Here is a 15349-nt window from a genome sequence, read left to right as displayed (position 1 = left end):
TTGAATGTGTGACAGTCTACACAGAAGCAAAGCACCAAGAGCTTTTTCATTCTTGTGCAAGGCAATGCCACGGATTAGGGAGGACCCTTTCTCCTCGTTGTACTAAGGAACTACAAATTGCTGTTGCAAATGCACTCTGTTGCCTTGTTAAAGGTAAGAAAGTAAGTTTGTGTTTAGTTGTATTCATATGTTGTATGATGTTTTGTAGCTTAGCTGTATGATATGATGTGCCTGTGAGACTGGAACTCCAACAGAGGCCTGCAGCACCACTGGGGTCTGGAGCACAACCCTGGGAGGAGAGGCTGAGGGAGCTGGGGTTGCTTAGCCTGCAGAAGAGGAGGCTCAGGGGAGACCTTCTTGCTCTCTGCAACTCCCTGCAGGGAGGTTGGAGCCAGGTGGGGGTTGGGCTCTGCTCCCAGGCAAGCAGCAGCAGAACAAGAGGACACAGTCTCAAGCTGTGCGGGGGGTAGTTCAGGCTGGAGGTTAGGAAGAAATTCTTCCCAGCAAGAGAGATTGGCCACTGGGATGTGCTGCCCAGGGAGGTGGTGGAGTCCCCATCCCTGGAGGTGTTTAGGAAGAGCCTGGATGAGGCCCTTGGTGCCATGGTTGAGTTGATTAGATGGTGCTGGGGGAGAGGTTGGACTGGATGATCTTAAAGGTCTTTTTCAACCTTGTTGATTCTATTCTATTCTATTCTATTCTATTCTATTCTATTCTATTCTATTCTATTCTATCCTTCCTCTGAAGTTCTTAAGTAATTTTAGCTTCAGGTATGCTTTTCTAAAGATCTTTTCCCCCCAAGATTATTTAAAGCAATTTCACCTGATTGATTCTATTGCATGTTGTATCTATAAATTAGTAATTTTTCCTATGCTTTAATTGGTCAGATTTGTTCATTTTTCTTTGGGATTCTGCTTTTTTTCAGGTTTCAGTCACAAAACTTTCTTTTTCTCTTCCTTTAACAAACGACCTTTCTGTTTGGCCGGAGATACCCCAGCCTCACAACATTTTCTTCTATAGCAGGTGATTTTTTTGCTACATTTTATTTTCTATTTTAAATCTTTTGATTTGTCTGTTCTACAAGAGTTCTGATTTGTATAGGATTGCAATGGACTGGTTTTCAACAACCTCTACAACTACCTGAAGGGAGGTTGTAGACAGGCAAAGGTTGGTCTCTTCTCCCAGGCAACCAGCACCAGAACAAGAGGACAGAGTCTCAAGCTGCACCAGGGGAGGTTTAGGCTGGAGGTTAGGAAGAAGTTCTATACAGAGAGAGTGATTGCCCATTGGAATGGGCTGCCTGGGGAGGTGGTGGAGTCACTGTCCCTGGAGGTGTTCAGGAGGAGACTTGATAGGATGCTTGGTTGCATGGTTTGGTTGATTAGGTGGTGTTGGATGATAGGTTGGACGCGATGATCTTGAGGGTCTCTTCCAACCTGGTTTATTCTAATTCTATGTGTGTATGTCTGTCAGGAAACTTCCCTGTTGGTGCTTAACTGGCATGTTCAGTTGTACCTCGTGGCTTTTTTAAAGTATTCCATTCATAGCCCTCACAGAAGATGAGGCATGAAAACCTGCAGAGGCTCACAAGTAAAGTATGTCAATAAATACCTTTTCAATATCACAATTTTTTAACTTAGTATATGGCAAGTCTGCAACTCATCACCACTGGTCAGGATGTAAATGGAGAGCAAGCTTTGGGGTAAGAATACTGTTATCTCTGACTGCAGGCCTGCCTTTCATTTCTTTTTTTCTTTTGTCATCCTGTCCAGTGCCAAATTTTGTAGGTCATACTCTGTGACTATTCCCAGGGCATTTGACTTGGCAAAAGATACCCTTCTGATATAGGTTTGTGTTTCAAGAGCCAGCAGCTTAGAGTGAACATCTGTTTCAGTTGCCTTAATCTTGCTCTTTCTTTTTCCTTTGATGGCTGGACTTGATGATCTCGGAGGTCTTTTCCAACCTTTATGATTCTATGATTCACATCAGGTTTTCTGTGGATCAAGGCTTAAAATCTCTGTTGTAGATGCCTTATGTACCCCTTCAGGGACAAGAGGAGAAGATTTCTGGCTAACTGTTACCAAAAAAAAAAGATAGTGGGGAAACTTGGAATGAAGAAGAGATCTTTTCTTGGGATCCTAGTGATCCTAGGCCATGACTTTCATGTTGGCAATCAGTGATGTGGAAGATTAGTACCAAAGGAGCCAGCTGCATACCTGGAACAGCAACTGGTACCCTTGCACAAGATGTTCAGTCTCTAGGCCTCTTTTTCTCTGATACCAAACCCCTACATTAGTTGTAGTGGTTCAGTTATGTTCCCTTTCACATGCTAAGAACTCTCACAGCTCTGCAGAGCTGGTGGTGCAAGTGCAGGATGTATTAGAGAGATAAGAAATCCCTTGCCTCCTCCAAATGTACAAATTCTCTCTCTCAAACAATTCTGTGAATGTTTGGCATTCTTGGCAACCTATCCTGAAGATCATATTAACATGTGCATGGTTTGAAAGCCAGTTAGAAAAGACAAATTACATCAAGAGGAAAATGCTGCCTTGTGAAAAACCTCTACTAAATAGCAACATCCTGGTATCACTCTAGTTTTCAGATTTTGCTGCTGCTCCAATGTTCTTAACAGATTGCAGTTACACCAACAAATGACCTTCACTTACCTGCTCAAGTACAACCACTGCAGGATTTACAACATTTGCTTCCCTGCAGCCATACAGCTCTTGGGGGTTTTTGTTTGTTTGCTTTGTTTAATTGTTGTGGAGGTTTTTTTGTTCTGGTTTTGTATTTGTTTGGGATTTTAGTTGCTTGTTTGGGGGTTTTTGTTTATTTGGGGTTTTTTTGTAGGCATTGTGTTTGTCAGGACTGAGACCTGATTGCTCTGTATGAAATTTCAATAGAGAGGGGTTAGTAGGTGCCAGAAGATGGTGCTGAAGCTTTTCACCTTGCTGAGTAGCAGAGTAAGCACCAACAGCCTGTACTTGGGGGCCTGTGTTGTGCTTATTTCAAGTTTCAGCCACACAAATCTCTCAGCTGTAGTTTGGTCCTGCATCTGTTCTCTACAGATTCTCTAGAATCACAGAATAGTTTGGGTTGGAAGTGGCCTTTAAAGCTCATCTAGTCCAACTCCCTTGCAGTGAGCAGGGACATCTTCAACTAGATCAGATTGCCCAGAGCCCCATCCAACCTGACCTTGACTGTGTCCAGGAATGGGGCATCTGCCACCTCTATGGGCAACCTGTGCCAGTGTCTCACCACCCTTGCTGTACAATATTTCTTCCCTGTATCTAGGCTGAATCTCCCTTCTTTTAGTCTAAAACCATCACCCTTTGTCCTGTCACATCAGGCTCTTACTGAAAAGACTGCCCCCATTTTTCTTACAGGGCTTCTTTAATTACTGAAAGGTCACAATAAGGTCTCCCTGGAGCCTTCTCTTCTCCAGGCTGTACAATCCCAACTCTTTCAACCTTTTTTTTCCACAACAGAAGTGTTTCAGTCTTCTGATAATTTTTGTGGCTTCCTCTGGAAAGCACTGTTACTTTCCAAATGGATATTGCTGTTCCTGCTAACTCTGATTTCTCTGTGCTCTTGGAGTTGTAGAATAAGCTCCACATGTGATGGGCTTTCTCAGAGAGAAAATGTCTGGAAAACAAGGTATTCCCCCTTGTTCCCAGGGCAGGAGAAAGACCAGCACCTGGAAGATAAGCAAGCCCTGCGAGGCATTTGGGATATCTGCAGTTTGCCTGGAGAGAGGGCTGCCTTCTTGATGAGTGAGCTAAATGTTCCACCTAAATGCAGAACTCAGAAAGGTCAGTAGAAAAGACACAAAGAACTCAGGATGAAAACTGAGAAGAGACAACGTGTCCAGCTAGAACAACTGCAGGCAAGGAAGCAAAGTCAGCTTCTCTCCTTTCAAAGCAAAATATTTGACTAACACCAGGCAATGTACCTCTTTTTTCGCTCAGAAAAGCTGTTTGCCTTGCCCTTACATTTGGCTGCCTTACACTGCACTCTGTGACCTTTTGCTGTTGAGGTTTTTTCCCCTCTCTTCTCCTTTCTCCCAAACTAAGTGCACCTATTCTCTTCTGGTTTCTCACTTTTTCTTTTCCTCTAGCTCTCCTAATGTTAAGGCAGTCTTTCTGTCCTCATTTAAAGAATTACTTCCTAGGAAACCTTCATCTCAAGCACCAATCCCATTGATGTAGGATAATTACTTGCTTTGCTTAAGTGACATTCACTAAATTCTGAAAAATTAACAGAGTAAACAATAATTTACTACAATTTATGAATAAGTCATTTATGCAGAAGTTGAATTTCATAGTAAAACTTGAGCACATTTTAAGTGTGACCAGCAGGTCAAGAGAGGTTCTCTTCCCTCTCTAGTCTGCCCTAGTGAGGTCACATCTGGAGTATTGTGTCCACTTCTGAGCTCTTCAGTTCAAAAGAGAATGGAGAGAGTTCAATGGAGGCTATAAAGATGATGAGGGGTCTGGAGCATGTCTCTCATAAGGAGAAGGCTCAGAGACCTGGGCTATTTAGCCTAGAGAAGACTGAGAGGGGATCATATTAATGCTTATAAATATCTGAAGGATGAGGGGCAAGAGGATGGGGCCAGTCTCTTAGTGATGCCCAGTGACAGGACAATGAGCAAAAGGGGCACAAACTAGAACACAGGAGGCTCCATCTAAAGGAGAGGAAAAGCTTCTTTCCTGTGAGGGTGCTGGAGCATTGGAGCAGACTGTTAAGAGAAGTTGTGGAGTCTCCTTCCCTGGAAAGATTTCAAACCCACCCAGACATTGCAATCCAGGGCAGCATGCTCTGGGTACCCCTGCTTTAGTAGAGGGGTCAGATTAGATGATCTCCAGAGGTCTCTTCCCACCCCTACCAATATGAAGGTTATCTGTCTATCTTCAATTGTGGAAGGTAGGTAAGCCCAACACCTTGTTCTGTACAAGGCCAAGTTCCCCCAAGGAAGATTTAGCTTGACATCAGGAATTTTTATTTTCACCAAAAGGGTTGTCAAGCCCTGTTCCAGGCTGCCCAGGGAAGTAGGGGAGTCCCCACCCCTGGAGGGGTTTAAAAGATGTGTAGATGTGGTACTGAGGGGCATGGTTTAGTGGTGCACTTGGGGCAGTGCTGGGTTAATGATTGGACTTGATCTTAAAGGTCTCTTCCACCTAAATGGTTCTATGTAAAACTCTTTTCTTCTGGCTTCACTAAAAAGGTTAATGCACTAGGCTTGCAATACTTGTGCAGTTCTGCTCTTTGCTCTGACTCAAGAGGTCCTCACATGCAAGTCCTGCATCCTCACATGGATGTGGCTGCTTACTTACAAATCCTATGGATTTGTAGTAAGGCTGTGAAGTTACCTGAGGATACAGGCAGCTTGAGACATCACGCCACCCTTTTGCTAATGACACATATCTCTAGATCTCCTTTTTAATCTGACCCAGATGCTGCCAGTGTCCTGGTTTTCTCAGTGCCTGATCAACAAAGGGACTTGGGTGAGACCTTGATGACTAGCTGAGATTTAATTTAAATAGGGCAGAGGTGATACCTACTGCTGGGGAAAGCAGCCTTAAGACCATGACAGAGATTATGTCTCTTCCTATTAATGAAAGAGAGAGAGACAGTGTCTTCGCCCAAGTAATTTCACAATTCAGAGATCAATGTTGGTCTCCTTTATTTCCAGTTTTACTTTAAACTGGAGTTGTGACAGTTTTATCTTGTGAACTTGGCCTCCAGCACCTCAGGCTGCGTGCCTGGAATATAGTTTGCAAGTTGACTGGCATATGAAATCATTTTCAAGACCTCATTTCTTTTCACAGTAAGATGTTTTTCTGCTCACAGTTGGTACTTTTAGGATGTTAGGCAGAGATTCGTGTAGCAGTGAAACTGCTGAAAGTTTTGATTGTTATTAAAACAAAAAGATTATGGTTTTTCTTTATGCAGCTTTTTTCCAGTGTGAGTAGAAACTGGGATCAGCAGATTTGATCTGGGTCTATGAACGCTGAATGGTACAGAAGAGTACCCACCCAGGAACAAACCTCTGATTCAGGTTTCTCCTCTAGTGGTGAGCGTGGTGCCTCCTGGCCCCTCAGCAGTCTACCTGAAGCCTGCCTAATTTAAGCCCATGGCAGGGGGGTTGGAATGATTCTTGGGGTCCCTTCCAACCCTGACAATTCTGTGATTCTGTGACTTGCATCTAAGCTTCAGACAATTGATCAAACCACGCTCTAAACCCAAGTGTCTCACTTCTTCATTGTGTTCAGTGGGGAGACATCAGTGCCTTTGATGTCTATTTGTTTAACTCAGAAATCTAAATTAAGGTCTAGTAAACTGCCCTTGTGGGTGGCCCTCAAAGGCATCTCACTCTTCCTTGACATAAAAGTTTTAAGGCATCTCAGTAGGGTGAGGGCAGCTGGGCAGAGCTTGTTTTCTTTAGACCTTGTCCTTTGGGGATAGTAGGGCTATCTGACCTTATGCTAATGGCACATCTTAAGAGTTGTCCTGGAGCTGTTCCTCCAAGTACTTTAGGGATTGGTTGACCTCAAAGCTCATGAAGTATCTGGGAGCCGATTTTAGCTCCATGCCCATGGAGATCTGGCTCAAAAGAGGAATCTGCCCTTGGAGATTTTAAACCAGCCCTTTTGTTACGACTCATTGCTATAATCATTGTATTCTTGCTTGAGGCTATACAAGTCAACTGTAGTCAAGGGACAGCTGAACTAGGTCAGCAGGTGAAGATGAGGAGATGAAGAATTGCAGTACAGGTTCCCTCCTATCAGCTGGTTTCTCATTAAAGCTACCATGTGGGACAGTCTGTGTTGGGAGACACACCCCTCTCATTTTTTAATGGGAGATTTTTATTTTGAATGTCTAAGAAGCACCCACTCTGTTCTGGAGCTAGCACAAGGAAAGGTGTGTGTCACCTTAGAAACAAAAACAAGAAGAGGTAAGAACAACAATGGTAATAAGTGTGCAGTTTTTTGATGATTCACATTTATTACAGAGAGAATTATTTTGTGATTTATCTCTGTCACAGACACCAGAGAGGTTCAGGTGCAGTAGGAGGATGGAGGAACAAGACAACTGTTATAGAAATGTCTCTAACTAGGAATTAATCTGCTCACACCTGCTGGAGGGATCAGCTGTGTTTACATAAGAAACCACTGTGCAGAATGCTCTAAATATAGTTAACTCTTGACTTAAAGAGCTTACTGTCCATGAAAGAGAGAATAAGGGCTAGAGGGAAGCTTCGGAAAGGAGACATTCTGAAGTGTTGAGTCACTGTGACTTCCTTCAGTACTGAGGATGATTTCTGCTCTCCCATTTCCCCTGCTGAAAGGAAACGGATGTGCAAGCTACCTCAAGGCAGATCTGCAAAGCATAACTCCCATTCTGCTCTTACACAAAAGAAGCTGTGATAGAAACCAGGCAAGACGACCATGAAAGAATATAGAGCCTCTGTTATGGAAGAGTGTTTTGTATGGTGTAAAACGAGCCTGGCTGACGGTCCAGAGCCAAGAGTGAAATCTGCAGTAAAACAGCTGGCAGTGGTGATGCCACAGAACCATAAAATGGTTTAGGTTGGTAAGGACCTTTAAAGATCACCTGGTCCAACTCCTCTTCAGTGAACAGAGACATGTTCAATTACATCAGGTTGCTCAGAACCTGATCAAACCTCACCTGCAATGTTTCCCAGGGAGGGGGTGTCTATCACCTGTCTGGGCAACCCAGGCCAGTGTTTCACCTCCCTCACTGTAAAGAATTTCATCCTTCTATTAATTTAAAAAGCCTCACCCCTTGTTCTGTCATAACAGGCCCTGCTAGGAAGAGACCTGCAAAAATTCTCTTTGTTTATTCATTTCCTTGTGGCAGGCCAAATCAGCCTGTGAAGGGAAGGGAGCTGTAGTTTTCTTTTCAGTTAATCCTTTTCGCTGAGTCCTGCTACTGAATAGAATAGAATTAACCAGGTTGTTATCTGTGTGCCTTGAAGCAAAGTGAGGATTTAAACATCAAAGTGCTAATTTAAATTCTGGAGGACAATCAATACGGAGTAATCACACCTTCCAGCAGCTGCTGGTTTCTGCTTTGCTCTGGGCCTGATCCTGCACTCTCAGGCCACCCACAGTAACCACTGAAGCCAGCTGGAGCTTTGGCTAGCCAGTGATCTGCACAGCACAATCAATCCTTTGCACAAAGGCCAGTCACCTGCTGGTTAGCTCAAATTAATTTAGAATTTGAAATCTTTGGGGGCATCTTTGGCTTCTGTAAGGTTTCTTGTCCAGCTGACAGAACAGTTGGTCCTTGGTTTGGTTTTGCTTGTTTGTTTCTTCTGGTGGAAACTGCTGTTGTGGCCAGGAGCCCAGGGAGCAGGAAACAATGTGAGGCCATGCAGGCAAGGAAGGCAGTGATATCAGCCCAAACCCCTGCAGGTCACACCATGAAATCAAGCACATCCTTCAGCCAGTGCTTCTCATGCCCATGGTCACTTTGTAAGCCAAGTCAGAAAATGTTGTATGGTTTTTGTCTTCCAGTGTTTGTTTTTTATAGCTGTAAGTGATGGATGTTAACACTTCAATATTAAAAGTACCTCAGTAATCACAAGGCTGAGAATGGGGAGCTCTCAGATAATATCAAAAGGGTGACTTTTGGCTTCTGCTTTCCACTGGAGATGTGAAAACAGGCATGTGTCTGCTGAGGAGCACTGTTTGAGCCCTCTACTGTTGCAACATTATCAGATGCATCCAGACCTCTTTTCTGGTTCTGAATGGATCCTAATTTCTGGGAGCATGTTCCCTCCTGATAAGTATTTGGAAAATAATCTGTGTGACCGTATTCAGCCTTCAAGGCCCTCAGCACTTGCTTTTGGCTGAAGTGCCAGACTCTGAACATCTGTCTCTCACTGACTGACTGTATGAGGAAAGCTTCTTAATCAGGGGAGCAGCAAAATAACACTAAATTGCCAATACTGCAATTCAATTGGTACTTAAGCCCAGCTATAAAGCAGTTCATATTTAAGCATAGAAAAGTCATTTCTGCAACAGTCATACAAATAAAACCCAATCTATGGCCATATCCATGGGTGCTGAAGAATGGGGTGAGCAACTGCTGCAGATTCAAAGTCACACTTGTAGACAGTGCCTTGATGGTAGGCAGCTGTCCCCAGGTGTGGATTGTAGCTCAGAAAGGACAGTTAGTTAAAACATACCCAGATCTAAACTTGGAAGGTCTCTCTAGAGGACAAGTCTCATGAGGAGCAGCTGAGGGAATTGGGCTTGTTCAGCCTGGGGGGGAAAAAAAAGGAGACCACCTTCCTCTCTACAACTACTTGAAAAGAGGTTGTAGTGAGGTGGGGGTAGGTCTCTTCTCCCAGGCAATAGGGCATGAGGAAACAGCCTCAAGTTGTCCAGGTGTAATGGGTTGGGGCAGATCCCCTCCCCACCACAGGCAGAAATAACGAGCCCAAACTACGACACCAGGGAAGGCTTAGTTTAGATATTAGGAAAAAATTCTTTCTAGGAAAGGGTTGTTGAGTTCTGGAACAGGCTGTCCAGGAAGTGGGGGTCACAGGTGTTCAGGAGGAGACTTGATGGGGTGCTTGGTGCCATGGGTTAGTTGTTTAGGTGGTGTTGGATTGGTTGATGGGTTGGATGTGATGATCTTGAAGGTCTCTTCCAACCTGGTTTATTCTATGTATTCTATGTCTCTGGAGGGATTTAACAGCTGTGTAGATGTGGTGCTGAGGGGACATGGTGTAGTGGTGACCTGTTAGTACTGGGTTAATGGTTGGACACTGGAAGGTCTGTTGCAACCCAAGCAATCCTATGATTTATATTTCTAATTCACTGTCCAATGGCTAAGAGACTTTTTTTAAGTCTTAAATTTACTTTGCTGTTGCTGTTGCATTTCTGACCAAAACTATCTGCTGCTGAGAGATTTCCACTAAAAACATTATCTTGCTCACCCTTCTCAGCCACGTTGCGTGGAAGAGCACTTACCTCTATGAGCATGTACAAGGAGAGTAGTGTAATCCCAAGGTTGTATACGATGAGGTGAGCCCTGAGAGAGAAAGGAGGCCTGTTCTTCATGAATTTGTTGCCCAGCCATATGCAGAGTAGGTATGCTCCAGTAAGGAAAAATGTGGGAAGGTAAGAATCCAAAAGGAACCATCCTCTAACCCTGGTGTCTGAAAAGAGAGACAGGCAGCAGGTGATTAAGACAACCATGGTAAAAATATTGTTAAAATAATGCAGATCACATTGGAGGTTTCAAGAGGGGATTGGACACGGCACTTGGTGCCATGGTTTAGTAGTCATGAGGTCTTGGGTGACAGGTTGGACTTGATGATCCTTGAGGTCTTTTCCAACCTTATTGATTCTATGAAATTGATCTACTGACTGTGTGAGAGGGTATCTGTCAGGCTTGCTCAAAGACCTATCCATTGCCTTTACCTTCCCAAACCTCCATACTAGTTCAGAGAATATCTGCTGAAAACCTTTTGGATATAATAGTAACTTCTTCCCCAGTAACTTAAGGCCATTTACATCTCCTTATTTGAACAGGAAAGATAAAAAAAAAGAAGAAAACTTCCCCATATACTTTTTAATGTAACAGTGTAACTTTGTATTTAACTTGATCATATCTGAATCTGCTCAGTGGACAGTTTGCAGATGATAGAGTGACTTTCAAATTGAAGAAGTGGTGGAGGTTGCAACCATGGAAGCATTCAATGGCAGGCTGGATGGACCTTTGAGCAAGCTGTTCTAACAGGAATGTGTCCCTGCCCATGGCAGAAGGGACTGGAACTAGATGGTCTTTAAGGGCCCTTCCAAGCCAAACCATTCTGTGATTCATTACGAAGCATGCATGTAAAATTGCCAGCTATGCATTCTGTCTTTGCCATGTAAATCCTGAGGTAGATCATATTTGCTGACAGACATTTATTCAAGGTGCTAATTTTCTCAAAAGCATTGCATATATAAAACAAGTATCAAAGGTTTCCTTTGAGAGTTATCATTATCAAAGATAATTAGCAAGGCAAGGGTTTGCTTCTCACAGTTTCTGTCCCATTTGCCTGGTCCTGAAATGAGATATTAAGGTCAAATCCTGCTTGCCTTATTCACACAAATAATCCCATTGGCAGTAATCAGATAGCTCAGTGTATATGAGCAAAGCCTAATCCTGTATGTCAATCTGGAGGCACTGCTTCCTTGTCCTGTGAGCAACTGGATGTCACGAGCCAAAGGAGTGTTTTCTTTTCTTTTTCTTTTCAAGGTAGAGCAAAATTCAGAGTTTTATTTCCACAGTGACATTTATGAAAAGAACAAGGGCTGTCATAGTCACTGAGCAGGGACATCTTCAACTGGATTGGGTCGTTCGGGGCCTTGCCCAACCTGACTTGGGAGTGTTTCCAGGGATGGGGCTTCTACAACCTCTCTGGGCAACCCATGCCAGTGTCTCACTACCCTCAGTTTAAGAAAATTGTTCCTTCTATCTAGTCTAAATCTCCCTTTCAGTTCAGAACCATCACCCCTTGTCCTGTTGCAACAGGCCCTGATAAAAGTCTGTCCCCATCATTTTATAGGCCCCCTTTAAGCACTGAAAGGATGCAGTACAGTCTCCCTGGGACCTTCTCTTCTCTAAGCTGAAAACTACCAATGCTTTCAGCCTTTCTTCAACCATCTCGATGTCAATGGCTATTAGGATCACCTCAACATGAGAATGAAATGCTCTGAGCAACACTCTTCACGTTCATAAGCAACATCTGAAGCTCTGGAATGAATGTTTTTGAGGTGCTTCTGTTCCCAGTTGGGCTCTCAACAGGACACAAAGCTAAAGGACAGGTAAAGCTTACATGTTTATTATCTAGTGTATGTTTCAGGAGCACATGGATTTCAATTTGTTTATTAGTATCCTAAATGAAGAGGTAGAAAGTAGTCATGTTGGCAAGACTGCTCTCCAAAGGAATGTCCCCCACCAGCTGAGGATTGCGACACCTGGTGCACAAAGGTTACTTGCACAGAGGCTACCTGCCGTCAGCAGATAATGCATCATCATGTTTGCTCAAAGAGGAAAAGTAATTGGGAGAGATGAGAATGCAAATTAAACTAAACAGCATTACATTCTGCCTCAGTATCCCCTCTGAAAGTTTTCAGTCTGCTGTGAGCAGCCACAAGCATGTGGGCTAATGCCACAGAACTCAGGTGCTTGTTTGGGTGAGCATGTCAAGTGTTTCTTAAAGTCTATAGTACTCCACTTTCAGGAGTGATAAAAACACGTGCCCTTACTGATTATTTTCCACCCTACCTTGAAGGGTTAGACAGTTATTAGACAGAAAGTGGTCTGTAATTATCAGCCAAGGAATGTGACTGGTTTGTTTCTGCTTACATCCCTGCATGACAAGAAGGGGAAGGTTTTGATGTGGAAAAGGGCAGGCCAGGGTTAAGGAGTGTATTTCCAAACCAGTTATTGGTAGGAGGGATCAAAAGTATTCTGTTGATTGACAGCTTGATCTCCATGTTCAAGGACTATAAAGGTATGCTGTCAAGAGGAGAAAGAGTTATTTAAAAAATGTTGAACCCACACAGCATCTGAATTTGAGACCAAGGCAGTGAATAAAGGCACAGTGTGAAAGTGCTGGACTGCAGCAGGGGAAGGAGCAGGCACCCACGAGCTCTGTGAATCAGCTCATTCATGGTCACTGGCCATGATGTGCCAGACCCTTAGGGTGAAATCTTGGCTCCTTTGAAATGAGTGGCAGGCTTCCCAGGCTCTTTAAAGGTGTCAGACTTTTATCAGAGAGGTTTAGAAACATTTTGATTCAGGTTTCTCTGCAGCTCTGGCCAGATAGTGCCTGAGTAGATTCAGACTGTAAGTCAGAGAGTAAGTAGTCTTGCACCAAGGCCTTGCTGCTGTTCATATTCAGCGGAGGAGAGGAGAAGTGCTTATTACATTACTATAGCTTTACTCATATTTATCTATTCATGACTACCTCTGGGCAGGGCATAGCCAGCAGGTTGAAGGAGGTGATTCTGGTGAGACCCTACCTGCAGTACTGTATCCAGCTCTAGAGCCCTCAGCAAGGGAAAGACATGGAGTGGGCCCAGGGGAGGCCACAAAAATGATCATAGGGCTGGATCACCTCTGCCATAAAGAAAGGCTGAGAGGATTGGGGTTGTTCAGCCTGGAGAGGAGAAGGCTCCAGGAAGACCTTGTAGTGGCTTTTCAGTACTTTAAGGGGGCCTATGTAAAAGACAGAGGCAGACTTTTTAGCAGTCTGTTGTGACAGGACAAAGGGTGATGGTTTAAAACTAAAAGAGATTTAGACTGGACATACACACTGGCACAGGTAGCCCAGAGATGTGGTGGATGGCCCTATCCCTGGAAACATTCCAAGTCAGGTTGGGCAGGGCTCTGAGCCACCTGATGATGTTGAACATGACCTCTGCCAGCACTTTGCTGTCCTCCTTATGGTGAGGGCAGCAGAACTGGACATGGTTGGCTGTTGACTACTTCTCTTTATTAGAACATTTTTGAGTGGTATTATTTCCTAAAAGGCCTAAAGGTGCTTCAGGTAAAGCAACTTACCTCGAGGTCCAAACATGTAGTCCACAAATGCATTTACTTCCTGGTCAAAAGCTTTCAGGTGCTCCTAGAAAGTATAAAAAGTATGTATGTGATATCTCATGGCTGACAGAGAATGCAGTTTAGAGAGAAATCAATAAGCTGTCAAAGAGCATGTCATGCTAAAGTATTTCCAGAGTGCAGGACATCATGTCTACTGAAAAAAAAACAAACAACAAACCAAAGGATCTCTTTAAAAATTAATTTAGGGCAGATTGTGGTCTAGATAACACCAGAGGCCTCATTACTGGAAACTGTGCCAAAACCAGAAGTCTTCAGGAAGGGAAATGAAGGGTTTAGAAATGAAAGCGAACAGCCATCTAGTATGGGTGTTATTTTCACTCCAATAAAGATGTGGTTTGGGGCTTGTGGTTTGGGTTCTGCTTCCTCAACTGAAATCACTTTTGGAGAGGAGCTGGTGGTTCCTTTGCTAAGCTCCACAAAGCTGCCTGGTTGCAGCAAGCCTAGGGACAGTGCATCAGTTGACTATACCAAGTTTTCCCTTTAAGAAGGAGACCCCTGGGGCAAGCCATCTGAGATGTCTCTAAATCAGGCACTGAGGTCCTAAGCCAAGTCTGCAGGAGCAGCCAGGCCTCCTGTTATAAAGTACAGGAGGAGGAGGAGGGCTACATTAGGGAGAAATTGTTTTGAGGTCTAAGTTAACAAAGGTGCGAAGCTGGAGGCTTATCATGTTTGTGTCTGATTTTAAGTGAGCTGGGATCTAAGCCAGGAGCAACACAGCCCTCTCAGCTCCCCCAGGATGTGGTGGTCTCTCCAAAATGCTTCCTGTTCCCAGATTCCTGTTCTGAGCAGTAGCTTCCTGCAAGCTGGTGCCTGACCAACTCTTTGCCACAAGCCTGAGGTCAGCCAGATATTTCCTCTGTTCCTTCCAGCAAGCTCTGCTGTGCTTGGTGAATTAATTTTAGCACTGAGCAAATGCAGCTCAGGACACACTGGGCATCTCCATAGGGCAAGAGCTGCCAAGGGCTCTGTGTGCCTTTGAATGCCAGATATCTCCTGGGCTGCAGCCACCACTGGCAGATCTGACAATTCATGATACAAAAACATTGCTCATATTTCACAGCACTGAGAAGACTAAACTAGCATTTAGAAAGGGTCCTGACTACTGCCCCTGGAGAAGGGCATCTTCTCAATTTCACACAGTTTCCTCAGCAGCCTAAGGATGGATTCTGTCAGAGGAGATGGCTCCTTTACTAGGTGCAAAACCTGTACAAAAAATCTCCTTTAATTTTTACATCCTTAGCAATGAAGTTTTTCTGCTATTCTTTCATGATAAAGGAACTTCCATTTCAGCTATCACAGAATTTGGTTGGAAAAGGCCTTTAAGATCACCAAGTCTAACCATTAACCCAGCACTGCCAGGCCACCACTAAACCATGTCATTCACCACCACAGTTACAACTCCTTTAAGTGCTTCCAGAGATGGGGACTCCTCACTTCCCTGGGCAGCCTGTTCCAGGGTTTGACAGCCCCTTCTGAAAAGGACATTTTTCCTAATATCCAGCTCAAACCTTTCCTGTCACAACTTTGAGGCCTTTTTCTCTTGTCCTATTGCTTGTTACTAGGAAGAAGAGACTGATGCTTATCTCATTACAAGGTCTCTCCTCAGCCTCCTCTTGAGCAGACTAACAAACTCAGCTCCCTCAGCCACTCCTTCTGCTCTAGACCCTTCACCAGCTTCATTGCTCATCTTTGG

At 44.0% G+C, this 15349-nt stretch overlaps 1 protein-coding gene across 1 annotated transcript in view; it reads right to left on the bottom strand.

Annotated features, from left to right (window-relative positions):
- The window catches only part of ELOVL2 (ELOVL fatty acid elongase 2), a 45459-nt gene that overhangs the window by 5787 nt on the left and 24323 nt on the right, over positions 1-15349 (bottom strand). The window contains exons 2-3 of the mRNA XM_054164351.1: positions 13597-13660; positions 10008-10195 (exon numbers count right to left, since the gene is read on the bottom strand). Coding sequence (XP_054020326.1) covers positions 10008-10195; positions 13597-13660 — 252 coding nt within the window. The remainder of the gene's footprint in view (positions 1-10007; positions 10196-13596; positions 13661-15349) is intronic.

This window comes from Dryobates pubescens, chromosome 9 (genome assembly GCF_014839835.1).
Source record: "Dryobates pubescens isolate bDryPub1 chromosome 9, bDryPub1.pri, whole genome shotgun sequence".
NCBI classification, from domain to species: Eukaryota; Metazoa; Chordata; class Aves; order Piciformes; family Picidae; genus Dryobates; species Dryobates pubescens.
This window is presented reverse-complemented; position numbering and strand designations above follow the sequence as displayed.